Below are 27,462 nucleotides of genomic sequence, written 5' to 3' on the forward strand. Positions count from 1 at the left end.
AAAAGAAAGAAAGAAAGGGGGGGGGGTGACTGAAAAATCTGCATAAGTTGCAGAAATTGATGCTCAAATGTATGAATTGGCAAAAAAAAAAAAAAAAAAAAAAAGAGAGAGAGAGAGACAGAGAGAGAGTTCTTCAGAGTTCTTATTATTGTGTGACTTTAAATTTTAGAGCAGGAGCAATATCTTTTCTCCCTTAACATGTTAATTTGTCTAGCAGAATCTTATACAATAATAAAGAAATTTGAAAACTTGTTGCTTAAGTTTTTTTTTTTCCACTAATAAAAACTATGAAGATAATCTATTATAACTAGTATGTGGGTGCTGTTTCTATACTTCCTCTTATACTCCTCATACAGAAGGAAAACTTAGGGAATTTTACCAGATTTAAGTGGCAACCCTGCATATAGAGCAATTTATTTCTGACAACTATCTCTGTCTTCTCAATAATGATGAAAAAAGTATATCTCTATGAACTCACACATATCTTCCTCAGTCTTGATCAGGTTATTTGTTCTTCTTAATTCCTATTATTGCTTGTTTTACATTTGGAGGTTTCCTATTCTTAGCTCTTAATATACTATCACTTCCTCTTCCAATGCTGATAAAGACTTCCTCATCTGTTGCAGCATACAAATTGGGCTGCATTCAGACAAGTGCGATATTGTAAGACACAGGACTGCAGGCATTTTAGTTGTTGTATAGCATGTTGCAGATACCATTATTGTCAATGGCAGCTTTATTTCTTTAATTTTATTTTAATATAATTGGAACATTTTCTTATTTTGATGCAAAGATTTCATTCTGTATTTGTAAAGGAATTTTTCTGTTAGTAAAATTATTGTTCAGTTCTGATTTACTTTATGGTAAAAAATATGGATAGGGGAGAGCTCTCTGGAAGGAAACAAATCATTGCATTCTTAAGCATTCAGTGTGTATATGTTTTTGTACTGCACTTCTTATGAGTAAATTTGACAAACAGAGATATGACTAGTTGGCTAAAAGTTGCTTCAGAAGGGCATGTATTTTCAAGTTTTGATTAATGTATTTGCAAAAAAAAAAAAAAAAAAGTTTGGGGAAGGGATTTAGAAAATTGAGGCTTATTTAAAATTCAATAAATGGAAATAATATATATATATATATAAAAAATTGAGCATTACATTTTATTTTACGTTTAATTTAGTTAAAAGAGTAAAACAATTTTTCAAATACAGCTAAGAACATGTTGTACAATAAATAAGAAAATAAAATGTGGCCTCATTCTGAGGATATGGATACATTAAAAAAAATCAGGAAATTCTAATAGCAGAAATGATAGCTGCTTGTAAATATTATTTCAAATTGATTGAGTGACACACAAGAATTACTAGTAAATCCTCAAGAATAATAAATTAGTAGTAATAAGATCACTAGTAACAAGAATTTGAAAAAAATTGTAAAATTATGGGTGATTTAAATCTTATTTCACCTTTTTGTATGAATTTTCTTAATCAAAGATTTCCATGTTTTTGCTAGTAAAATAATATAAATATTTACTTATCAGCTACTCCTGTTAGGAGGCGACCTTCTAGAAGTACTTCAGATCCAAGTGATTTTTCAGAGGATGTTAAAAATTTTTCTAAAAAACGAAGGGAAAGAACATCTGCAGTTATGTACGAAGACCTTCAAGATTCTCCTTTGAGAAACCTTCTGGAATCACCAAAAATTAAATACACAGTATGTTTTTTTTTCCCCTTTTAACTATATTAAATTGTCAGAAATTTATCTTTAAAAGTTATAATTTCAATCAGGGGAATAAAAATTCTATTTTTACTTTAGAATTCTTCTGATTCAAATGAACAAAATTATTGTATTTTGCATTGTAGATGTTACTCTAATATTTCTCTTTATCATTTTTAATTTTATATGTGCTATTTCATTTTGTTAAACTAACTTTCAGACTTAATTGTTCTATCTTAGGTATAGAACTGTTGTACAATTATTTCTATATTGGAATTTATTTTTTTTAAAATTAATTGACTTTTTTTGGATTTTTATTCATGAAATATGTGATGTATAATAAATTCCATATTTATATATTTAGACTGCTATGTTCAGAAAGGATTCAGAATTGACAAAATTAAGAAATGCCTTTCTTAATGAAGAAAATAAAGTCATGGATTTAACTGCAGAAAAAAGAACTCTTAATGAAGAGCTAGAAAAGAGAAGTAATGTTATGTCTATTAAAAAATTATTTATGATGTTAACAAATTATTATTATATAAGGTTAATAATAATTAGTCAGTTTAGATTTGCACAATTCTTTCATCCTTATTAACTAGCTTAATTTAACATTTTAAATTGATTTAGGAAGTAGAAGTTTGAAAATCATGAGTTATTATTTTTTTATTTCATTTCATGGACCCATAACATTTAAAATATTTATAAAACTGGCTTTGAGTTTGTTGAAATAATTTTTTACAGAATGTTTACTATTCAGTGTGATGATAAATTTGACTACTATTTACACTATATTTTCATTCTTTCATATTGGTTTATTATTCCTTCTATAATAATCAGTTTATATATGTATTTAGCAGCTTATATATGTATATTGTTCCAAGTTGTTAACTGATGAGTAATCTTGTATTTTAGTTGTGTCTTGTATATGAATTGTATCTTATTTTTCTATAAACATAAAGGAAGAATTAAAATATGTTCAGTTTAAAAGTTTTAAATTCAGTATATTGTGCTGTTTCAGGTGTGCGCTTGTAAAATTTCAAAGAACTCTATTTTAATTTTAGGAATTTTTCAAAAGAACTGATTCAGAACATTATTAGTAATAATAATAAAATCTAATTTCTCACTTTTTTAAAAAAAATATTATGTTTATATATTTGTTTGATATGGTTGATGATTTTTTGCATTAGATAGTTTCTTAGCAACAATAAGCATCCGTGAAAGAAAAAAAAATCACCGTAACGCACAAGCAGACATAAATTGTCTACCTCGAATGAAAATTTTTTTACAAATACTTGATACAAAGCTCAGGAAACAAAATCAAATAATAATAATAATAAAAAAAATTTTAAATCTTGGCTTCAACTAAGACCTAAGTACTGAAGAATGGATGAATGAACATGTGAAAAACTGACAGCCAACCAACTTAAAATACATGATACATACCATGAGTACAAACTTATACATGAAATCACAACCAGTTAAAAGTTTGATAAATTATGATGCCATCTACACAGGATGCAAAAACAATTTGCCTGACTGCTTTTATGTGATCGATCATTTGTGCTGCAGATGTAGCATTCAGTAAGATAAATTTTTTTAAGTGGAAATAAAAAAAAATTCCTGCCTAAACTTGCAACATTACCTTGATTTATGGTTACTAATCATATTAGTTCCGTGTTTGCCTTACTCAGAATTGCTATATGTATAATATTCATTTATTATAAATACTTTTGCAAGTTATTTAATATGAAAAAAATATTTTTTCATGAAATTGAATTTTTAAATATTGGAATGAACATCTTTTAACTATGAAAACAATATACTTCATTTCTTAGACGTGAGCAATACTAAATATTTTAATAAATGTCTTAACTTGCATAAAAATTCCAAAAAAATATTAAAACTACTCTTTGTAAGACAAATTGAATTATGTTAACAATAAAGGTTATGGTCTTTGCTCAAAATTTTAAAACCGCATTCAATCCTATTTAGTGCTCTTTGTGTTAGTATCAGAATTGCATGTTGTGACATAAATATATATAAAAAAAAAAGTATGATTATATGCACCTAATACATATTTTAGTTAAAATTTAAACAAAAGAAACTTCAGAGATTTTACTTCAAATCTTTTTTCTATAGCAAGTCATAAGAAATTGCCTTCTTGAATCAAAGACATACTTTTATAAATAAATTAAAACGAATTGTAATTTCATTTATTATTGCAAATAATACTTGATGAAAGGTACTGGTTTAAACTAACAAGTAACAAATACTTGCCTATTAGAATTTAACTGCAAAAAATTGTGAATAATGATCAATTATTAATCTCAAAATTGAAATATCAATTAGAATACTAATGAAAAATATTAATAAATTTAATCTCTCTTTTTAAGCTGTCTTAGGATTTTTGTGTATATTTCTTGAGACTTTTACATTTTTTTTTCTCTTCAAATTTTTGCTTAATTCCTTTTCTTCTTTTCTGTTTTTCCCTTTATATTTTTTTTATTCAGCCAGTGAATTTTTCACACTTGAAATCAACATTAATGTCACCAAAATTTTTATTTTCTTGAATGCTGTCATAAACAATTTTTCATTCAAATGAGTGTTTGTCCTTTCATATTCTCCCATAGACAATCTTAGTGGTCGAAAATCCTCTCGGCATTTATGTTTCAATAACAAGTATCATTATCATCTTTAACATCATGACTTCATTACAACCTTTTAAGTTGGTAGCAGGTTAAACCAAAATTTATTCTCTCTCTCTGTCTGTGTTCTTTCAGGAAGTTTCATTAGGATTAGGATTCTGTTAGTAATATTCATCAGCTTGTCATTTTTCTTTTTGTAATGAAATTCCGAAAAATCACAATTCCCTTGTAAAAAAAGCTGCTCTGAATTACTGTTCTTGTGATCATTTTGATGACATTAGGCTTCAGATGTAGAGAAATCATAGCAGGGAACTGTTGATTGCATCCATGCTTAGCGCAAAACTCTTTTATTGGCAATTTCCTTAGATTTTTTTGTTGTTATTTTAATAAAAATCTGACTTTCCCCTAATTTTTCCAGATCAATAAAAATCCCCAACTTCTTCTGATATCGTCGCCACCCTTTGAGGGGGGACTGGAGACAGGTTCACAGCTTGTGAATCAAAATTGCTTCAAAACGCAACAGAAATTGTTGCAGTCAGTGAATGAAAATCCTTCCCAACTTTTTAACAAGATAGTACTGTAAAGGAATTGTGATTTTGCAATGATCATTTGGAGTCCAGTGTCATGCTAGAGGCCATTGCTCACTCAAGCACTTAAAACTGCAAGCTTTGAATGGGCTAGAAATCAACAAATTTTGACAATATCTGTCTGATGGAATGGAATGTGATCTAACAAATTATGTTTTGGCGTTTATTCTAATAACCTTGTAATCAAATGCGCTCAAGGCCAACTGAAACATTTCATCCTAAATGTATACAACATCAGGTTGAAATTGGAAGTGGGTCTGTGATGTTTTGGAAATGTTTTTATGAGTTGGGCATACTCAATGCAGTGTCCATGAAAAGGAATTAGTATGTTTATTTTAACATTTTAGATGATCAGATATTGCCTTTCAGTCAACATTTGCATAATGAGTGTGCTGTTAATATCCATATTTTTCAAGATGACAGCAGTAAATTTCAGTGATCTGCAAGAATATGTGACTATGTGGTTCCAAAATCACCCAATCTGGACCCCCCCCCCTCCCACATAGGAAACCTGTAGAAAAGTGAGACAACAGGTAAAATGCCAAAATAAACATTTCTGTAGTTTGATGGATTTGCACAATCAAATCATTAGCAAGTGTATTAAACTTGATAAGATGTACCTGCAAACCTTCTGCTTTCTAACCAAATTCAGGTGGTTATTAAGTTCAAAAACTGATTTACATGGTTTTAAATGATGCCTTTCAAAAATTTTCTAAAAGTGATTGTAATTGTGATATAAAGAAAAATCAGTAACTCTTTTTTCTATATTCCGTTTATTCTGTGTGTTTATATTTTTCTCTCTATTGGGTAGTTTCTTTTGTTAAGCACTTGTATTGATAATTATATGAATTTGAATTGCAATTAAGATAATTATGCTTGTTAATTTTTCATCCCCTTTCAAAATGCCATTAAAAAAAGTTTTGAGCTTGTGGGTAGAAAATTATTTATTTATATATAGTTTAAATTTTTTATATATAATTTAAATTTTATAAATAATTTTAAAAAAATTACACATGAATTTTTGATTATAATATTTTTTTCCTTAGATAAAGAGATTGAATTTTACAAAAAAGAGCTTGAATCGCAACGTGAAGCATTTTGCGAGAAAGAAGAACAAGAGAGATTGAAAACTGAGGAATTAAAAGACAAAGAGATGGAAGAAAAAAGGTTTGTTGATTGTTTTTGCATAAAAATTAATGCTTTTTATAAAATTTGATTGCTGTTGCATACTTTCTTTACTTTTTTTCTTGGAAGCTTTTGAATATCAAATTGCATATTTTCCCTTTCAGCCTTTAGTTATTAATGGAAGTATATTTAGTAGGTATGCAGTTTAATTTAAGAGAAGTAATTAATTAATTGGTTTGCAATATGCCTTTGCCTTTTGGACAATTTTTGTAGCATATCGAGAATGTAAATTTTTTAATAAATGTATGTGTATAAGGGTGTAAATGTTTTGCATTTTGAAATTTATTTTCATTTATTGAAATTCACATAGATGTCAAAAGTTTTATGTATTTATAATGTACTTCTTATGCAGATTTTTCTCTTTTTCTATCTCAAAAAATTACTTTTATTGAAATTAAAATTCAAGGAAAATTTCTCAAATGCTAATCCTTTTTATTTATATATATAAAAAAAAATGAAACTACTTATTGATGTTGAATGTTCCAGTTTGATTGATATCTTAAAGTATTAATTACATGTCAATCTTGTTTTTATACTTTTATCTGTAATATTTATCAGTCATTTATTGTACAACACTTTTTATTAGAAAGTCAAATAGTCAAAATTTCCAGTCCATATAATTGTGACATATTAGCAGAACTTTTCCTAAATTTATTTCGTTCTAACTGTAATTGTATTAAAATATTGTTATAACAATGAAATTGAAAGAATTTTTGCACCAATTGGATAAGAAAAGATATAAGTCCGTCATATTACAGTTTAATTTATCATATTTGAATATTTTCTCTCTCTCTCTTTTTTTTAAACTAGTAACACTGTTCACTCTAAAAGACATTTTTTGAAAATAATTGTTTCTGCTTGAAATATCTGAACCCTTCTATCCTTATCTGCATTTTGTTTATGAATTGCCAATGTTGAATGTTAATGTGTATGAATTCCATTGATTAACAAGTTGAATTTCTTGCAATGTTATTTTTACAAAGGGCCCATTAGTCACCGGTGACCCCCTCCCAAAAGCAGTCAAAGTATTAAAAAGCAAGCAAGATCATCATTTTATCAATAATTACTACTTAATTTTAGATGAACTTTTACATATACATACTATAAGGGTATTCATATTCTATTAGAACTTGCATGCAAGTGCTATTTGCACATTTCATCTTGTATTGCTTATGCATTTAGGCAATTCAGGGGGGAAATCATTTTTTACCAGATTTGAGTGGCAATTCTGCATGAACATCTGCTTTCAGAGATGACCCGTAACAAGTATTTATCATGCGACACTTAAGCCTATTTTTGTGATTATTTACATTTATTTTCCGCCTAATGTCTTGACATCCTTACGTATTCTTTCCTCTGACTAAACAAAGCTTTTAGTGAAACAAAAAGCCTATATTCGAAAAATTCAAATAGTTATTTGCAGCTGCATTAGTTAACAAAGTGTTGAATATATTTGCAGTTCTGAAAAAAATTTCATTGCATACTGTTTTGTTTATGTTTGACTGTTGCCATTAAGCAGTAAGTAATAAAAACGATTTCCGTGCCACAGATGTTAGCATTTTATTTATTTTTATATATATATATAAAGAAACATCTTTTTGTATCAATATTTGATTAATTTAACACACTTAAGAGGCCCTTAAATTATTGCATTTTAAACTTTTATTTGTAGTGCTTTTTGAGTTTTTGAAGGTATGAGTATATTGGTTATCATTAATTTTAACTAGATGTAATTATTTTTAATTCATTTAGATGTCACTTTTGGGGCATGATTTTGTCAAATGGCCAGATATTAAAATTCTATCATTTTAATTGCCTTATACCTGTTACAGGCGCCTCAATCTCAGGAGACATCCGAGCACAAGTCGAATCTGATTGGTTAGTTCGATCACAAGACATGCAAAATCTTCTGTTGGCTATTTATCCTACCTTTTGGCAATTAGATGCGTATTTTGGCAAAATTAATTTGGGAATAGATATCAGTACTGTAGTATTTTGTTTTGTAATTCAGTTGACTAAAATTTTACTCTCGCATCTGTTTTATAATAAAGCTGATATAGAAGAAATAAGGGTCTGCTACATGTTTTTAAATGTGCTCTCATTTCTATATTTGAAAAGAAAACATTATGAACTGTTATTATATAAGTTTATAAATGTTGTTTAGGTTTATAAATGTTGTCTTTCAATAAAAATGAAATGCACAGTTCTACAAAACTCTCACTGGATCCATTTTAACATATGTGTTTGGAACTTAAGGCAATAACTGCACAGGGAGAAGCTCTTATTTCTATATTTGAAAAGAAAATATCATGAATTGTTTATTTATAACATGCATTTAAAATAACTGCGTTTTTTATAAATTTCAGCGCCACATAACGCATATTTGAATTCCATGTTTATTCCTTATCCTTGCAATACGAAATAATGCTTACCGCTTCGCGGATAAAAATTGGTTACTATAAAATTGGCGGAAAACGAATTTCGCAGTTTTCAATTCACTGATCGGACTAACCAATCAGATTCGACTTGTGCTCGAGTGTCTCCTGGGATTGAGGCGCCTGTTACCTGTTCATAGTGTAAATAATTCAATGCAATTGAGATCAATCTCATAATATCATAGAGCTATTAAAAATGTGAATAAGTGATTCATCTATCTTGTAAATTTTGCGGTATCATAATTTTACTTTTTTATGTTGAATGTTTATGCCAATGTTGAATATTAATGTGTATGAACTCCATTGATTAACAAGTTGAATTTCTTGCAATATTATTTTTGCATTGGGCCCTAGACCCCCCCCCCCAAAAAAAAAGCAGTCAAAGTATTAAAAAGCAAGCAAGATCATCATTTTATCAATATTTATTACTTAATTTTAGATGAACCTTTACATATACATAAAGCCACAACTTTATTATTTCAATATGATATCCATCGTGATTGAATTATAATAAATTGTTATATACTCTGCCTTTCTCTTTAATATGGCAAAGTAGTGAATTCCTTACTGTAATAAGCTTAAATTATCTTAATTAATCAAATTTCATTTAAAAAATGTCATCATCTATTTAATAACATAGTAAATTTATTTTTCAGAATTAAATAGTAATTTGTCATTTTTTAAATGTTATTAACACATCAAATATATTAGAGTGAGATCAAATATATTATATATCTATTTATTTTTAGACTTAAAAAGCGCCTTGAAGCTCAGGAAGAAGAAATTAAACAATTATTGCAAAATATTGAAACTCTACAAATGAAAGTAGAAGAAGCTGAGAAAAAGGTGCCTCTTCTTAGATCTTTGTTTATATAATGTATGTTAGGATTCTAAAACTAGTATAAAAAGTTGATTTTAGAGTTAAAAAGTTGATTTCAAAGTTTAAAAGTTGCAATTTATCATTTGCTGCTTTGATTTAAATTTTCATCCTTTGAATTTTAAAAAGCTTCATTATTTGAAAATAGGGTAACACAAGACATTGATTGTTATTTACTTATAATATTTTTACTGTTGAATTTCAAAAATTTTGCATTGTACTGCTAAAATCTTTGGTGTGTCTGTTTGTTGAATTCTTGGCATGCTAATGATGCAAAGTACATTTCCCATTATTGATGTTTTTAGTTATTTATCTAAATGAGTGTTGGAAAAAAATGCATATAAAAATTTGACATTGATAAATTGCAAAATTATAAGACTAATCACCTAAAACGATCAGCTGGTTCACAAAGAATATTGGTTATATTTGATTTCAGAAAAGTCATTTAGATATAACTTCATGTCCGTGATTTCTCCAAAATGTCTGAGATTAATAATATGTTATTTTAACTGCCTTAAATTTTGTTTATTGATTACTTAAATATTTTTGATAAAGGCAGTCACAATAACATCATGGCATTATTAAGAAGTAAATATCCATCTGTTACGTGTTTTCTAAATTTCATAATATTGTAATTTCACTTTTTTATTTGTATTATAAGTTACAGAGATATTATAATACAGAATCCTTCTTCTTTAACTTCCAACAATGGAAGAAAATCATGCAATTGAATATTTGATGAAACAATAAAAGCAGTTTGAATTTTAGAACAATCAGTATAATCTAATGTTGGAAATTAAGGAAAGTATTTTTCAAAATTTTGGAAAAATTTGTCACAATTATTTTGATATCATTAAAAAGATGATTTTCAAATATTGAAATAATATACGATTTATTTTTGTGCTGTAATATTTTTGGAAGTTATTGTGGTTAAGTGCCGAAATTTTGCTTACTTTTTATAGTTAATTAAACTATGAAAAAATCTCACTCTGAGGTGCCCATTACATTTACTCGAAAATGTATGTATATGTATATATTCCCACAAAATCTGTTTTATGAGGGATGGTGTTATAAAGCTTTGACACTTAGCCTCGCGGTCAATATTGGATGTAATGAAGACCCACATACTCATGCACAAAAAATTGTACATGTTGAATGTCCACGAACAATGCAGAAGATATTTTTAAATGATTAGCTCGTGCAATCTGCATCACCAATTTACCTTATTTGTCTGTTCAACCATAAGATTAGTGCAATATGGCAAAATCTGGCCTGTGAACCATGAAGATCAAACTTGTCAGATGCATTCTCTTTCTTTGACATAAAGAGGTTTTCCTGGTCTGGTGAATGTCATCAGTATTGCAGGTAGAGGTGCTTATAACTTGGAGGTACACAAAAGTTAACACAAAATGAAGCTGCTATACCACTGTTTGTTATACCAATGTGACTGATGCTCAGAATAATTAAGTCAACACCAATTGAGACATATACTGAAAAATCTATTAAAAACACCTTGTAAAATAGGTTGTAAAAGTCCATTGAGCATTAAAAAATATTTGCTAAAATATGCTATTGAGATATATTTGCAATAAAGTACTGGTTCTCTTGTCATATTTGTTTTCATATATTTATTCATATTTAATTTTGACCTGGATAATACACCTTAAAATATCTCATTTAAAATGAGACATTTTTTTAATTTTCAGAAAATCTTACTCTTTCCCCAAATCTATCTCAGCAAATGTTTGTAAAAAACAAATTGCTCATCATGGGTATTCTATCAATCATACTTACCAAGAAGGAGGAATTTCAGTGATATCAGGGCATCCATTGTAGTTTTGTTCAATAGACGTTTGGTGTCTTTCACTGATAATGGTTAGCATATGAATTTTAACTTGCTAAATTCTTGGCTATAATTGAAGAGATTTTTATCTCAGTATGTAAATATAAATATTTATTTAATATATTATTAGTTCAGGCAATGTTGAATTTTTTTTTCTCTTGCTGTTTCTACTGATAAAAAATAAATAATTATTGTTATTCAATTATAGCACACGATTACTGTTTGTATGTTTCTTCTTGGATTGATAATATATGCAAAGAAAACTCAGAGAATTGTTTTCCCTAGCTCAATCTCAGAGAATAGAATGACAACCCTAATGTATGAATTATTATTATGTTATCTGTAATGTAAATTTGGAGAATAAGAAGGAATCCTGATTAGTTGTAATATTATGATAAGAGCTGTGAAATATAAGTTGGGTTTTATCTTATATCTTTAAATGAGCATGTATGTTGTATGTATATTTATTTCACGAATCTTGGAAACGATTCTAATGATTTGGATCAAATTTCATATTTAGATAAGGTTTTGCTTCTTAAGTTTATCTATATAGGTGTCTTTCCTGAAAAAATGTGCACACAAATTTTTTTTTTTTATACTAACTATTAAGAGCCCACGAAATGGTGCAACCAGTCCAAGCAGAACCTAAACAAAATGAGGTAAACATCCGAACTTCTGTAATTTTAAACAAGCAGTTCTTGTATATATTGACAGTGTCATTTAACACCATCTCGGACCTGATTTCACCAAGGTAAAACTGAGTGTAGATTCAAAAATAAAGTAATGATAGATAAACTGTAATACAGCAGACTTTTTCAAATAATATGTAAAACTAAGTGTATTCATTTTTTTTTTTTTCCATTTATTTAAATGACCGGTTCTTATGTTGGCAAGATTGAAAAAATATTCATATGTAATCAATGCACAATTCGTATCATAATATTTTCTCAAATAAATAAGATAAAATAAACCCTGCCAAGTTATGCTTCATCTCTCACGTGCTATATATTTATCTGATTGAGATCTTAATGGAATTGAGAGAGGAGCTACTTTAAATGCTATCAGTTGTTAAGGAATTGAGAAAACAGATCTTTATTTTATATTATATTATCTTTATATTTATATTATTATTATTTATATTTATATTATCTTTATTTACTTTATTTTATTTATAAAACAGATTTCTATATAAATATGAAAAGTATAATGCAGAATTTACTTTTTGGCTAATCATGCAATTCTAGCTATATATTCCTTTATTATTAAAAGGAAATTTTAAATGTAGGCAAGAGAAGGAAAAATAATAATTATATAATTTATGTTAAAAGATTGTATATTGATGTTCTTATTAAGTTTTCCCTGGCAAAAGATTCTCAAAAATGTGAAGCTAAACCATATGTTTTTTTATATCATCACTGTTATTTTATAAACAGAAATATATCAGTAAAAATGTAATAAGTATTAAAATTTTTTAGAACTATTGGGAGCAAAATAAACAATATAAAATTATTTTAAATAATGTAATCAATGCTATCTCAAAAATATTTCAACATATTTAGTTGAAGTCATATCACTTGACTGATATTAAATTTAGATTCTTCTACTTTTTAGTTTAAATATTTGTTAAGTGAATTATTTTTGACAACTTCATATTCATGGCTAAAAAAAATACAAAATGAGAATTTTTTAATATAATTTTTTATTATCTGAGCTATAATCATCATAGTTTTGTTTCTAGTAATCCATGTTGCATTATTGGAAAAAAGAGTGGAAAAATTGTTACTTCATAGGATCATTTTAATAATAATAATAATAAAATTATATTGTGAAAAGTTTTTAACATGTTAAAATTTCAATCTTTCAACTTTCTTTTGATAATACAGCAATCTTTTAGCTCCATTTTTAAATATATTAGCGAATGGTAGTCATATGTATAAACTTTTAAATTTTACAAAAAATTTTACTTTTGTGTTAAATCAAAACTTTATATATATATAATAAATTAATATATATGATCAATTTGTAATCTGTAACAAAAAAAAGAGGGGGGACTATTTCTACTTGTTTTTGTTCTTCAACATGATGAATCATTGAAAATATAAGTTGCTTGTATGTCAAATGTATTTAGTTATATTTAAAAAAAGATATTGTTCTTTGACAATCAGAACTAGTTTGGTAATTGTGCAATGAGAATGAGGGAAAAAAGTTATAATTTACTGGAAATTCTGAAAGATATAATTACTTAGAAATGGTCTTCATTTTAAGTTATTTTTTTGATGAAGTTGATCCTAATTCTTGTTGCAGTTTTTTCCCCCCGCAACTATTTAAGCATTTTTTATTTGTTTTGATCTGCTTTGATGTTTTATTGATCTATTGATATTTTATTAATAAAATTTTACTGTCAGTAAAAAAGTAAATCAATTACTTTGGATTAGTGAATTATTCTGTATGCTATAATACAATATGATCAATTTCAAAATCGAAATTTGCTACTCTAATAAAATAACATTTGATTATTTATGTTTCTTAGCTAAAATTGAATATCTTATAATGTAGTTATTTCAAATCTAAAATTAATTTAAGGGGTGTTTTTTATGTAGAGTAAAGAAATAATAATTCAACTTTTATTTGTTTCTTTAAGCAAAAACAAGATAAGACAGCTTCTCTTATTAAAGAAAATAGCGATTTGAAGGATAAAATTGGAACATTGGAATTAGACAGTGAAAGAAAAGTTGAGGAAATCAATGCTTTGAATGAAAAGATTGCAAACTTAGAAAATGATCTAAATAAGTATCAACAGATGTACCAAGAGTATTCTGCTTCTAACAACAAAGAGGAATTGAGTGAGTCTTCCTTTATATATCTTAATACTTTTTTTATATATCTAAAAAAATAATTTTTTTAAAAATTTATATATTATTAAGTTGTATTCATTGAAGTCAAAACTTTACCCAATAGAGAATTTCTGGTGTTTTAAAGCCTTTTTTCTGTTATATTATTCACCCCCTCCCTTCTTATGATTCACAGTTCTACTTGCTTTTGAAATTTTGTGGACTTGATTAATATTTTGACTCAAAATATATTATTTTTTCAAGTATGAAAGTAGCCATTGAGCAGAATTGAGAAAATGAAATTACAAATTCAGTTTCATTATTTTTAATTGGATTATTAATTAACACTATGCATCTATATTATTTTAATAAAAAATTCCTAAATATTTTAATCAGCAAAATGTTTTCTTGTTAGATTTGCTGTATAGATAACTTATTAAAATATAAATCAATTAATTTTGCATCGATTTAAAAATTAATGTAATTCAGTGTTTTTAAGTTCTGTATAAATTTGATTAATTGTTTTGTAAATATTTTTTTTCCATAGTTTTATTTTTAGACATTTTTGTCTTTTACATGACAAAAACAGCTTTTTATCAATTATATATATATTGAAATGTATTTCCAATAAAATGGATTATATTGTTGTTATTTATGGTGAAAAAAATTATATTTGTCTCATTTTCAGAATTATATATTTAATAGTTTTTATAGTGAGAAGTATTTTGATATTGTAAATTGGTATAAATTTTTAATTGGCTATCAATTGTGTGGGGGAAAAAATAAAGAGAGATACAATTAAATTTAAAGCAAAATTAAACTGTTAAAAATGTTATTTATTCTCTTTTTTTTCTAAATTTGATCTTTTAAAAATATATTGCTGTTGTGCATCTACGGCATTAAATTATTTACATTATTGTCATAATTAAGGCCACAAACATGTTTTTCACAATAATTCAATATTCTCAAAATTTGTGTTATATATATATTTTATAGGGACATATGCCTTGCACCCCAGGGCCCTCGGTCAAGGAAGCAGATATAGGCGCTGTAGGCCTTGGCCCACATGGGCTGTTGTGCCGTTGAGTTTAGTTTAGTTTCGCTTCTTGACACTGGCTGTGAGTCTTGAGTAGCAGTGCATGATGACTCCATATTATATGGACTTTTTCCATTATATATAATGCCACTTTTGCCATAATCTGAACCTTAACTAACAATTCACCTCTTTTCTATATTGTTATGCTGATTTTATGTATGCGATTATACATACTACACTGGTGACCAAAATTAATGTTTTTTTATTCATTATTATTTAAGATGTGTTACTACTATTTTTTCTTCTCTTAAACTGCTGTATTGATTTTTTTTTAAAGATGCATTAGATGTTTATCAGTTTACACTTTTAGTGTATAATAGCTGATTTACAGAAATGAAAGGTATAAATTTTATTCACATAAGAATTTTTTGTAAGAAAACATTTGGTATTGTATTAAATAAGTCACAACACTTTGCTTTTGAATTGTATTCTTCAGTGTTTAATTTGCTACAGATTTTTATGTATTTATTTATTACTGCTACATTTTGCATATAAGGTGAATGTGCGTGTTGCAAATATAAGTAAGGAAATACTGATTTACTTATTGATACTATGATATTTTTTTCAGCAGCAGGAAGTCCAAATGTACCTGAAACACTTAGTGCTATTATTTATACAGATGAGCTGATTTCTAAAGAAACATTAGAGAGAAAGGATCAAGTATTGAAGGAAGATGTCGAAGAAGATAGAATTAAACAAATTTTGGTTTGTTACAACTTCTCAAGCTATTATATTAGGGGGAAATTATATTCATACTGAACATACAAATATAATTCATTAAATAATTCTGAAAGTATATGCTAGTAAAATGTCAATTTAAAACATTTTTTTTCTTTTTATATCATCTTTTTGTTTAAACCTTTATCTTTTGCATAGTCATTTTATTAGAGGGGTCCAAATTTTTATATAACTGATTTTATCCTGTAATAATAATAGATTAGAAAAGATAAAATAACATAATAAAACTATTTTTAAAACCATGCTTTAATAAGAATACTAAAAAGAGAATTTATTTTATTTTCTACTTTTTAAGTTTCTAATTTAAAATTCGCTATTGCAAATGTAATGGAATCTTGGAAAATATTCTTAATTCCTTCTTACTACTTGCATGTTATCAAAATTCAGTTAAATTGATCAGAACTGCCACACCACTGGGAGAACACATGGAATTAAAAAAAATAACAAAAAAGGGGGGATGCAGATAAATTTGAGAATTTTATGTTTCTTAGTTATCTCCCCCCCCCCCCCATTTAAGAAATGCCAATCTCTAAAGATAGCAAGAATAAAAGATCGTAATCATTGCTTCAAAAACGAAATAATACCATTCACAATTGTGTAATGCCGAAACTTGCTCCTTGTCTACTCTCTTCCCTCCCCCCCCCCCTATTTTCTGTGTAGATCAATCCAGTTTTGATTTGGGATACAGTTTTTCTTTTTCCATAACATTCCCGAATTGCAGCTAATGAGCATGAACAAGACTTCTGTAGATGTGTGAAAGCTTAGAATGCATTTCTTTGGCTGGAATAGCTGTATCCAGATAAATGTAATCTGTGCACTCATGGCGATGGTATTTCACATGTGAATTTATCGAATGGTTTGTTTATCATTTGAGAAATTGTGAGCTTAGTCAGAATAGATTTTTTAAAACAATGAGATGTTAGAAATCTGTATCTAATACAAATTGGAGGGATTAAAAAAATCAATCCTGATTTTAGTTAAAGGGTTCAATAAATCCCGCATAATCCACTTGTTGCATTATGCTCTCTTTGTAAGAAAATAATAAGCCTCAGTAATATGGGAAAACAGACATTTATTAGATTTGCCAAAAAAAGGGAAACAAAATTGTGTGCCAGTTCAAAAAGTCATAATTAATATTAGATTTTGTATCTAAAGGAATGATGGAGAAGGCGATATGTCAAGTCCAAAAATGTCAAATTTTAATGTCCAAAAATAAATTGGTTTCGAACTTCTTAGTTCAAGGACAATCATTTAAAGCTGAATTCTTATGAGCATTAAAACTTTTTGTGTCACCCTTCAATGCATTCAATGATATATGGCAAATATTTTGACACATATTGGCTGAAAGTGAAGTAACTAAAAATGTATGTACCTTATTTGTTAAGGATTAGCTCTGCAAAACTGATAACTAAAAAAATCTGCAGAAGTTTATTCCCAAATACATGAATTAGCAAAAGTGAATAATAAATAAATAAAAACAAAATTATTTTGTTTTGTAATTTTTTTTAAGTAATCATTAAATGATTTGTATCATGGTAACAAAAATGTTTTGTGTGTGACTTACAGTTAAAGAGTATCTGAGGTAATATATCCCCCCTTAATATATAAATTTTGTCTTGCTAAATTATGGATACTAAATAAAGAGAAATTGTTTTTTATGTAAATATCAAATTTGTTTTAATATTCTATTATTTCAAATAATGTTAAATTGCCGCTTCTTTTCTTTACTTTTTCCACTTCTTAAAATCTTATTGCATTATAACTAGCATTTGTGCTATTTTTGCATTTTCTCAAATCTTGAATATACATATAGGGAATTTTTTTCCAGTATTTAGTGGCAACCTTGATTGATCAATAATAAATAAGCTCTGATGATATTAAAAATATTGTTACAAATCTGTAATTTTGTTAACCAGCATGGTTAATTCAATCACTGAAAAGACCATTGTACAATCAGCCCAGTTGGATGCTGAATCGGTGATCTCAGGGGTTAACAACAATTTGGAGATTTGGCGAAGAATTTGGTGACAAAATAGATAATACTGGAATCTTCAAGAAATTTGGTGATAGTGCCAATAGGAACCAAAATATGCCTGATTGTTCCAGAACCTTCTCTGCTCAGCTCTGGGAACTATAAAAGACCGACAGTCTAAGCTGAAGACATGTTGTAGAAAGAGTGCTCGAGAGGTTTAGAGTCACATAACAAATCAATGGGTGAATGGTTGCAGCAAAGCATAAGTGTTGTTTGGAGTGAGCTGTGTGTCAAATCCTGATGTTTATTATCAAAGCAGCATCGAGATGTTTGTGGAGTAGCCAGTCTTGTAGTAAAGGGTTGGTAGTTGGATAACAGCTAAAGTGAAGAGACAGTGGAGAATTGCAGGTGCTTGAAGAAAGAATTTTAGATTTCTTAATTTTTTTCATCTAAATAATAACACTTTCTGTAGACATTTCAAGGATATAAGATATTCGGCCATAGCTCTGAACACCAACCATTTCATGACTGTTAAACCATGACTTCTGCATTGATTAATCCAGTTTCCAAGACAGGAAAAATATCATCACTGGAATAGTGACTACAAGCTACTTGAATATTAATGCAGCAGAATGTTTTATATTCATGAAGAGAAAACGAAATAAAAAGAAATATTTGAATGTATGTTCGAAAATTTTATTGCTTTTAAAGCTGCATCTTGTTTTAATCTACATTTATTGAAAAACTATTCAGTATTAAGTGGATAGTGATTTGCTTCAACTTCATTATTTCAAAACACAAATTTCACCTGCATGTTTAGAATTTGAAAAAATTCAGTTTGAAATTTTTCAGAAGAAAAAAAATTAAAAAGAGAATGCAAAGAACAGCTTGGTCCATTTCATAAAGAAATTCATTTGCATGATTTCTCTTTTTTGAGAAAAAATTTCTGATTTTTGGCAAGAATAATAATTGTTTCTTTCACTTGGCAATGCAATTGTGGAAAGTGGATTTAATATCAACAAGAATATGTTTGTTTATATTCTGAAAAAAAAAAATCTTTAATTGGTAGTTAATAATAACAGGTAATAATAATCTGTAATTTGCCATAAACTTTTATGGAAAGGTCTTAAATGTTCAAATTTGAAGAGATTTGCTGCGGTATACAAAATGAGTTCATATAAGATTTTATGAAACTTAAATGTTCTGGTTCAAGAGATTTGCGGCAGTATGCAATATTAATATGCATATGAGGAGTTATGAGACTTTAGGAAAGTAGAAAAAAATTTTAGGGAAAAAGAGGAAACATCTAATAAACACAACTTTGGGAATTAAATTGTTGGGGGAGGGGGACTGAAACCAATGTCTGAAAAATCTGCAGGAATTAATGCTCAAATTTGTGAATAAGTGCAAAGAGGAAGGATAGCTTTCTAATGTTATTGTTAATCTTTTTGTATCGTGGTAACAAAAATGTTGTTTTATTTCATCCAAGTCCTTAATTTTAAGTGACTTTAAATTTGAGAACATGAGTAATATCTCCCCCCCCCCTATAACATCTGAACTTGTCTTGCAAAATTTTCTTCGATAATAAAGTTTTTTTTTTTTTTTTTTTTTGTAAACATTAAAATTTATTTTAACAGTATTTGTGGAATTGAAAATTTGTTGCTTATGTCCCCTCCCCTTTTTTTCCCCTGATAAAAAACTATAAGGTTGTTGAAATTCTATTAGAACTTGCATGCAAGTGTTATTTGCATATTTCGTCTTGTATTGCTTATGCATTGACTGTTGCCATTCAGCAGTAAGTAATAATAACGATTTCTGTGCCACACATGTTAGCATTTTATATATATATATATAAAAGATTGTGCTTTCTTGCAATTCATAAAAATTGCGGCAGATTTAGTTGTATTTTCCTTAATTAAATGCAAAAAGAAAAATCATCTTGCATCAATATTTGATTAATTTAGTACTCATAAGAGACCTTTAAATTTTTACGTTTTAAACTTTTCTTTGTAGTGCTTCTTGAGTTTTTGAAGGTATGAGTATATTGGTTATTATTAATATTAGCTAGATGTAATTATTTTTAATTCATTTAGATGTCACTTTTTGGGCATAATTTTGTCAAATTGCCAGATATTAAAATCCTGTCATTTTAACTGCCTTATACCTGTTCATTGTGTAAATATTTCAATGCAATTGAGATCAATCTCATAATATCATAGAGCTATTAAAAATGTGAATAAGTGATTCATCTATCTTGTAAATTTTGTGGTATCGTAATTTTACTTTTTTATCTTGTGAACTACACACATATTAAACAGAATCCTTCTTTTCTTTTAACAGTTGAAGAAAATTACTCATTTATGATTTATTTAATAAAATGGTTTTGAAATTTAAAACAACAATGTAATGTGTTGTTGAAAATTAGGCCTAAATAAATAAAAATAAAACTTAATAATTAAGGTGCTAAAATTTAGAGTAAATTTACATAAGTATTAACTTAATATGTTCCAAAATAGAATTTTTCGAAATTTAAGTTGATATAAAAAATTTGTTCGGTTTAATATTTTTTGGAAGTTGTTACAAAAAAAAACACCAAAATTCAACTTTTCAAAATCTTTTGTGGTATATATATATACCAAATTTTGTAGCTGCAAGAAAAATAATAGAGCTTTTCTGAGGTCTAGCCTGTAACATAAAAATGCACACATTCATCTGTGTCATTAGTAGATTAGTCTTGCTTCTTGCTGTTTATCTTTGTTGCAATTTATTATTTTGTGAAGTTCAATTTTTATTGTTTCCAAGCCTATGTTATTTGTCCATAGATGTATTTTTCCTGTGTACCAGAGTAAAGTGATTCAAAATGTATCTGTCTTAAAATTTTACAAATTTCAAAAGTGTTTATAAAAATTGTTAATTTTTTTTTCTGTTTAAATTATGTTATATTATATGGGTAAGGAATAAAAAAAATTTTTAGGGATTTTTCTTTTTTAAATAAAAAAGGGAGTATTGTAATTGTCAAAAAATTCGAAATTGAGATTTGGGCAAACCTAAGCATTTCAAACCTCCCTAAATCTAAAAAATACATATTTGGAATTATCTCTTTCTATGAACACAAAATTTCAAATTGCTTTGAAGTAGACAGATGAAATTTAATATATGGACTTAACACCATGTTTGTAGATATCAAATTTTGATTGAAATCTATTGTGAGAAAGTTTGGTTCCTTATTACAAATGAACTTAACTTTAAAATTGTAAAGATCTGAATAGAAAAATTTGATATTCAAATTTAGTATCTATAAAATAGATTCATATTAAATTTTGAACTAAATGTAATAAAAGATTAACTGTTAAAGATTTGCATCTTCTCATGCATGCAAATTTTATAGCTCAAAATTGCAAGTACTTTTGATATGTGATCTTATGACTTTAATACCATATGATGCCTGATTTTGAATTCAATCAAGCTGAAACGCTGCATCCAAAATAAATATTCAGTTTTCCTCTGCTTGTCTATTAATTGCATGCCAGCAATTATCATTAAAAGAATTGCATTTTAAATTTACAAAAATTAAAATTCGATTATTGTAATTTTTAAAATTATTTTTAATCTTCTGTAGCTATTGCTTCATCAGTGGAATGCAAATAATACACAATGGTTTTTTTTCTATACCATTGAGCTGAGATAAAAATGGAGGGAGCTAGTCACTAGTTTCTTGTTGAAACAAGTTTACTCAACATGAGTCATGTGACTTATGGTGGGTCTTAGAGTAAGAATACCTTTTTTGACGTCATATCGCAAATCTTGGCTTAGTCAAAAACTGTTGCACATTTTTTTGCTTCCTGGTATTAGGTCCATTCGGCTTAACATTTCCTGAAAAAGTCCCCCCCCCTCATTCTTTAAAAACTAAGCACACTGGTTTTGAAAATAATAGTTCCATTTCCATTTTTATAACATCTTTGGCGATTTTTATTGATTTAAATTATTTTTACTTTTTTTTGCATTAATTAAAAGTAGTTTATTTTTCTTCTTTAAGTAAATATTTTAATTCTTTTATTCACTTAAAAATTTTTTTCAATTTTACATTACATTTTCAAATACTCTTTATCATTATCACAAGAAGATTATAAAAGTAATATGGTTTTTTTTTTTTTTTTTTTTTATGGAGCACTGTTAAAAAAAAATTGTCTTATATTGTAAATATCCGTACAAAAATTGCTTTGCAAAATTTGGAGACTGATTGTAACATAAAAACGTAATTGTAAAGTAAAATAAAGCATTTTGACAATTCTTTAGCATAACAATTCAAAGTGCTGTTTAGACACATTTTTAATATTTCTAATGCTTACTATCAGTTAAAAAAATTTTACTTCTGGTGTATGATTTTGTCAGTAACTTTGCTCAAAAAAAAAATAATAATAATAATTAAGAAATTCAAAATTTTAACCAGAACAGGGATTTTAGAATATGTGCATACTGTAAGTTATTAATAAATTTTGTCTTTCAGACAAAATTTTTATATGTAATGATAATCTTTCTTTCTTTAATATTTTATCTTTACAATATCCACTAATTTCTTTTTAGATCGAAATTCAAATTTATAAAAACTTGCGGTTATTACTTGAACATTTATGAATTTTACCAAATAACATTTTTATAAAACATTGAGTTTACACTATTTCATTTACGATGATGATTTCATACTGTTTACTATGTGATATAATTCGAATATTTATGTTAAAAATGGTACTGCATATTGGAAATAATAAGGTACTTTATTTGCATTAAAATAACAACACAATTATCAATTGATCAATAATGTTTTTATATATACGCTTGTATTTCCAAGAAAAAAAAATCACGCCACTCTTGCAGCCAAGTACATGTGACATATTCAAGATTAAAACAAAGCAAGTAGTAAAATATAATGCGGTTGCATCAGTTTAAATGAAGCTTAATAACTATTTAACTAAATTAAGCTCAGTAACTAAACCAAACTATGTAATATTATTTGGTTATAACATAAAAATCACTGAATGATCCAAGTTCATGAAATTTTAAATTTATTTAAAATCGATATAAATAGCATATGTTTATTGTACATGCTTATGAAATGATACAGGACTATGTTTAGATGCTTTTTCTTTGCATCCAATTGCACAGCAAAAGTGAACCATGACATAAATAAGTTTTAAAATTTAGCAGGTAAGAGCAAGAAACAATCTGCCATCGAAATATAATATAGAATGCAGTTACAGTAAATGCAAATTCTAACCACAAGTCACTTTACCAGAGTGGGGTTGCAATCTTTCTTCTCGCTGTTTCAACTCTATGCTCTATAATATGAAATTCATGTTTGTAAATAAAAAGCTGACATTATACTTACAGCATTCTCAGCACCTTGTTCAAAGTTTAGAGATGCTAGGTGGTGGGAGTAACATTTTATTCTATAGTTTCTGAGGAAGTTCTGTAGAAAATTAATTTTCTGTCTTTTCTTTTTGTATTATTATGGTTGCTGCAATAATTCTGAAAAATAAAGATATTTCATAAGCTTGATTGAATTTCTATATGATGATATTTATGCATTTGGAAGGGGAAAAAATCAACCCTTTATTGATTGTAAAGAGTTAATTTTAGTATATTATTTCTTTTTAGAAGTTGAAGACCCGTAATGCTGATTTAATAAAAGATATTCAGGATTTGAAAGCTGAACTCGTTATTATTAAAGAAAAATACGTTAAGATTCAACAACTTGTAAAGAAGAAAGATGCTGATGCTAAGAAACTTCTAATGGTGTAAGCTTTTCAGTATTTTTTTTATTAAAGACTTTTTTTTTAATCTTACTGATTTTAACATGCTTTAATTTTAATTTCCTTCCTTAAATTTTAGTTCATATATAAAGTGATTTATAACAGTTGTCACGCCATTAAGAGAACAGAGAAAACACAGGGACTTTTAAAAATTGTTTTTAAAAAAAACCAGGAAAATGCAGGGAAATTTCAAAATTTTCATATAAGCAGGGAAAGTAAGGGAATTTTAAGTTTCTGATGTATTTTTGTTTTCCTATTCAAATAATGTCTATATCTAAAAACAAAGCAAGAATAAAAGATAGTAGTCATAGCTTCTAAAAGTGAAACAATATCATTTGTGATTGTGTACTGCAAAAACTCGCCCCTTTTCTCTCTCCTTTTTTTCCCCCTCTATAGTCATGCCAGTTACAATTTGCAGTACAGTTGTTCTTTTTTCATGAGATTATCGAAATGCAGCTAATAAGCATGCATGAGACTTCGGCAATGACACGGAAATTCAGAATGCATTTCTCTGCTGGGATTAGTAATATTCAATCTGCAGAAGCAGTGTGATAGTATTTAGTTTACCATACTTGATTTGTTCAATGGTTTATTTATTACTTGAGAAAATGAGAGCTCATTCAAAGTAGTTTAGAGAATATTGTGAAATCAGTTAGCTGCTCAAAATCCATATGTAATACAAATTGAACAGATAAAAAAAAATCAATCCTGATTTTGTTTAATGGGTTCGAGAAATTCCACAAAATCTATTTGTTCTCTACTGCTTGCTTTGAAAGAAGGTAATAAACCTAAGTAATGTAGAAAAAAAGGCATTTACTAGTCATGCCAGAAAAGGAAAACATACAAGACTTGCCTGTCAGTTGCAAAGAGTCATCATTGATGTTGGATAAAAGGAATGCAGGAAAAGATGGCATGACAAATCTGAAAGTGTCAAAATGAATGTCCAACCAGTTTCGAACTTTTTAGTTCAAGAACGGTCGTTGAAAGCCAAATTTTTATGGATATTAAAACTTGTTGCAATACATTTGTCCTTTAATACATTCAGTGATATATCGGAAATATTTTCACATATGTTCACTGAAAGTGAAATAGTTAAAAATATATACATTAGAAGAACATACAGAAATGTTATACCTTATTTGGATTGGGATTAGGGCCATTAGGTCCGTGAAACTGTTGACTCAAAAATCTGCAGAAACTGAAGCTCAAATACTTGAATTAGAATAAATATATATTAATAAAAATCTTGCTTTGTAACTTTTATGTTTGTTAAGTAATCATTATTTTGTATTATGATTTTTTTCAAGCAAATTTTTCTGTGATTTATTTTACCCGAGTTCTTAATTTTCTGTAACTAACAATTAAGGAGCATGAGAAGTAACCTATCCCCTCCATTAATAAATAATTTTTATCTTTCTAAATTCTAGATAATAAAAATATTTTTTTTCTATGTATAAATGTAAATTTTCTTAAATTTGCTATTATTTCGAATAATGTTAAATTATTGCTTCCTTTCCCAGAGTTGCCAAGATACCAGGAGGACTGACAAAAATCAGGGAATTTAAAAATAGACAGAGAGAACTGGGAGAAAGCAGGTAAATTAAAAAAATTTCATAAAATTAAGAAAATGCAAGTAATTTCTAGTTATTTTTTCCCCGTCTAGAAAATGCCGATCTCTAATGATCACATGAATAAAAAATCGTAGTCACAGCTTTCGAAAGCGAAACAATACCATTCGCAATTGAGTAATGAAGAAACTTGTCTCTTTTCTAGTCTCTTTTTTTCTATATAGATCAGTTTTGATTTGCAAGACAGTTGTTCTTTTTCCTTTAGATTCCCTAATTGCAGCTGGTGAACTTGCACAAGTCTTCTGTAACTACTTTCTGCCAGAATCTCTGGCAGAAATAGAAACATTCAATCCATAGAAGCAGCACGTTGTTGTTTAGTATAACATGCTTATTTAATGGTTTGTTTATTGTTTGAGAAATTGTGAGCTTATTCAAAATCGATTAGAGATTTTATTTAAAACAGTGAGCAGCTCAAAAGCCGTATTTAATAAAAATTTGATGGATTACAAAAAATCTCGATTTTGCTGAATGGGTTCAAGAAGTTCTGCAAAATTAATTTATTTCGTACTTCTCGCTTTGTAAAAATAAGCCCAAGTGATATAGAAATACAGGCACTTATTAGTCATACCAAAAGAGGAAAACATAAAGATTGCTTGCCAGTTCAAAAGAGTCATTACTGATGTTAGTATTTAGAAGAAGATGGCACCTCAAATCCGAAAATGCCAAATATAATGCCCCCCCCCCCCCCAAAAAAAAGATAATTTCAAACTTTTTAAAGAAATTCAATAACAATCATTTAAAGCAAAACTTATGTAGACATTAAAACTTGTTGTGCCACATTTGTCCTTTATGCATTCAATGATATACTGGAAATATTTTCACATATGATCACTAATAGTGAAATAGTTTTTAAAAAATATATTTTAGGCCGTAGAAAAATATCATACTTTATTTATTACGGATTAGCTCCATGAAACTGATGGCTGAAAAACCTGCTGAAGTTGTATAAATTGATGCCAAATGCATGAATTGTTTACAAAAGAAATAAATAAAGAAAAGTAATCTTGCTTTCTAACAGTTTTTTGTTACGTAAATGATTTGTATTATGATAACAAAAATTTTCAAGTTTTATTTCACCCATTTCCTTAAGTTTGTGTGACTTACAGTTAAAGAACATGAGATGTAATATATCCTCGCCATAGATATAATTTTGTCTTACTAAATTCTAGATAATAAATAAAAAGAAAATGTTATATGTTAAAGTGAAAACCTGAAATCAGTCAAAACTTGAGTTGACTAGGGAAAAGGCGTTTTTACCGACAGCGCTAGTGAAAACCCGAATTAACTAGGGAAAACACGTTTTAAATGACAATGCTAAGGAGAACCCTTTTCCTCTAGTTATTTCAGGTGTTGTCCATGTAAAACCATATGAACCTATATTTCTTGCTTGTGAAATTTTCAAAGTGCATTCGTCTAGTTTTATCCAGGTGGCTGGAACGTGTTTGTACTGTTAATTTATTTACGATGAGTGAAGGATGAGTGTTAGTGCTTTATGCGCCAAAAATGGGAAAAATAAATTTGTTGAACAATTACAGTTTTACATAATAACCTTAAAGCTATTACATATGATGAATACGACACTCTCTTATCAGAGGATGAAGAGGCAAAATCTGCTGTCAGCAAGATTTCATTCCAGTCCTGCAGATTTAAATGTTTTGACATTCTTGAAATGAGTGAAGTAAAAAAGTTGGTTTCTTCAAATGAGCTCATGAAATATTATTTACCAGTTAAAGGAATTTTTGATGCTATCGAATTTGCACTTGTTTCAAAGGCAATGGGGATAGAGACAGATTTAAAATTGAAAATCCAAGAAAATTTGCTGATATAACTACTGAGAGGATACACATTTTTTTTTTTTATCGATGTATGAAACAAGTCAACAGAAAAAATAAATAAATAAAGGAAAGTTTCATTTCTAAACCTATTATTCACTCAGAAATGTATACACTCTGCCAAGTGGATTTGATTGACATGCAATCTCAGGCAGATAATGAATTTAGTTTTATTATGGTTTACTAGGAATATTTAACAAAGTTTGTGTTACTACGACCACTTCAGAACAAAGGAACGAAAGAGGTTGCATTGCAAGTATTTGA

General features: G+C 27.6%; 1 protein-coding gene across 2 annotated transcripts in view; it reads left to right on the forward strand.

The window, feature by feature from the left end:
- LOC129963389 (uncharacterized) overlaps positions 1 to 27,462 on the forward strand; it is an 83,483-nt gene that overhangs the window by 25,920 nt on the left and 30,101 nt on the right. The window contains exons 5-12 of one of the 2 annotated variants that reach the window (XM_056077728.1): positions 1,541 to 1,713; positions 2,081 to 2,204; positions 5,998 to 6,118; positions 9,321 to 9,417; positions 13,933 to 14,134; positions 15,787 to 15,923; positions 23,584 to 23,723; positions 25,259 to 25,333. In XM_056077728.1, coding sequence (XP_055933703.1) covers positions 1,541 to 1,713; positions 2,081 to 2,204; positions 5,998 to 6,118; positions 9,321 to 9,417; positions 13,933 to 14,134; positions 15,787 to 15,923; positions 23,584 to 23,723; positions 25,259 to 25,333 — 1,069 coding nt within the window. The remainder of the gene's footprint in view (positions 1 to 1,540; positions 1,714 to 2,080; positions 2,205 to 5,997; positions 6,119 to 9,320; positions 9,418 to 13,932; positions 14,135 to 15,786; positions 15,924 to 23,583; positions 23,724 to 25,258; positions 25,334 to 27,462) is intronic. The other variant, XM_056077729.1, reaches the window with a different exon arrangement.

The sequence above is a fragment of the Argiope bruennichi genome, chromosome 3, assembly GCF_947563725.1.
Source record: "Argiope bruennichi chromosome 3, qqArgBrue1.1, whole genome shotgun sequence".
NCBI lineage: Eukaryota > Metazoa > Arthropoda > Arachnida > Araneae > Araneidae > Argiope > Argiope bruennichi.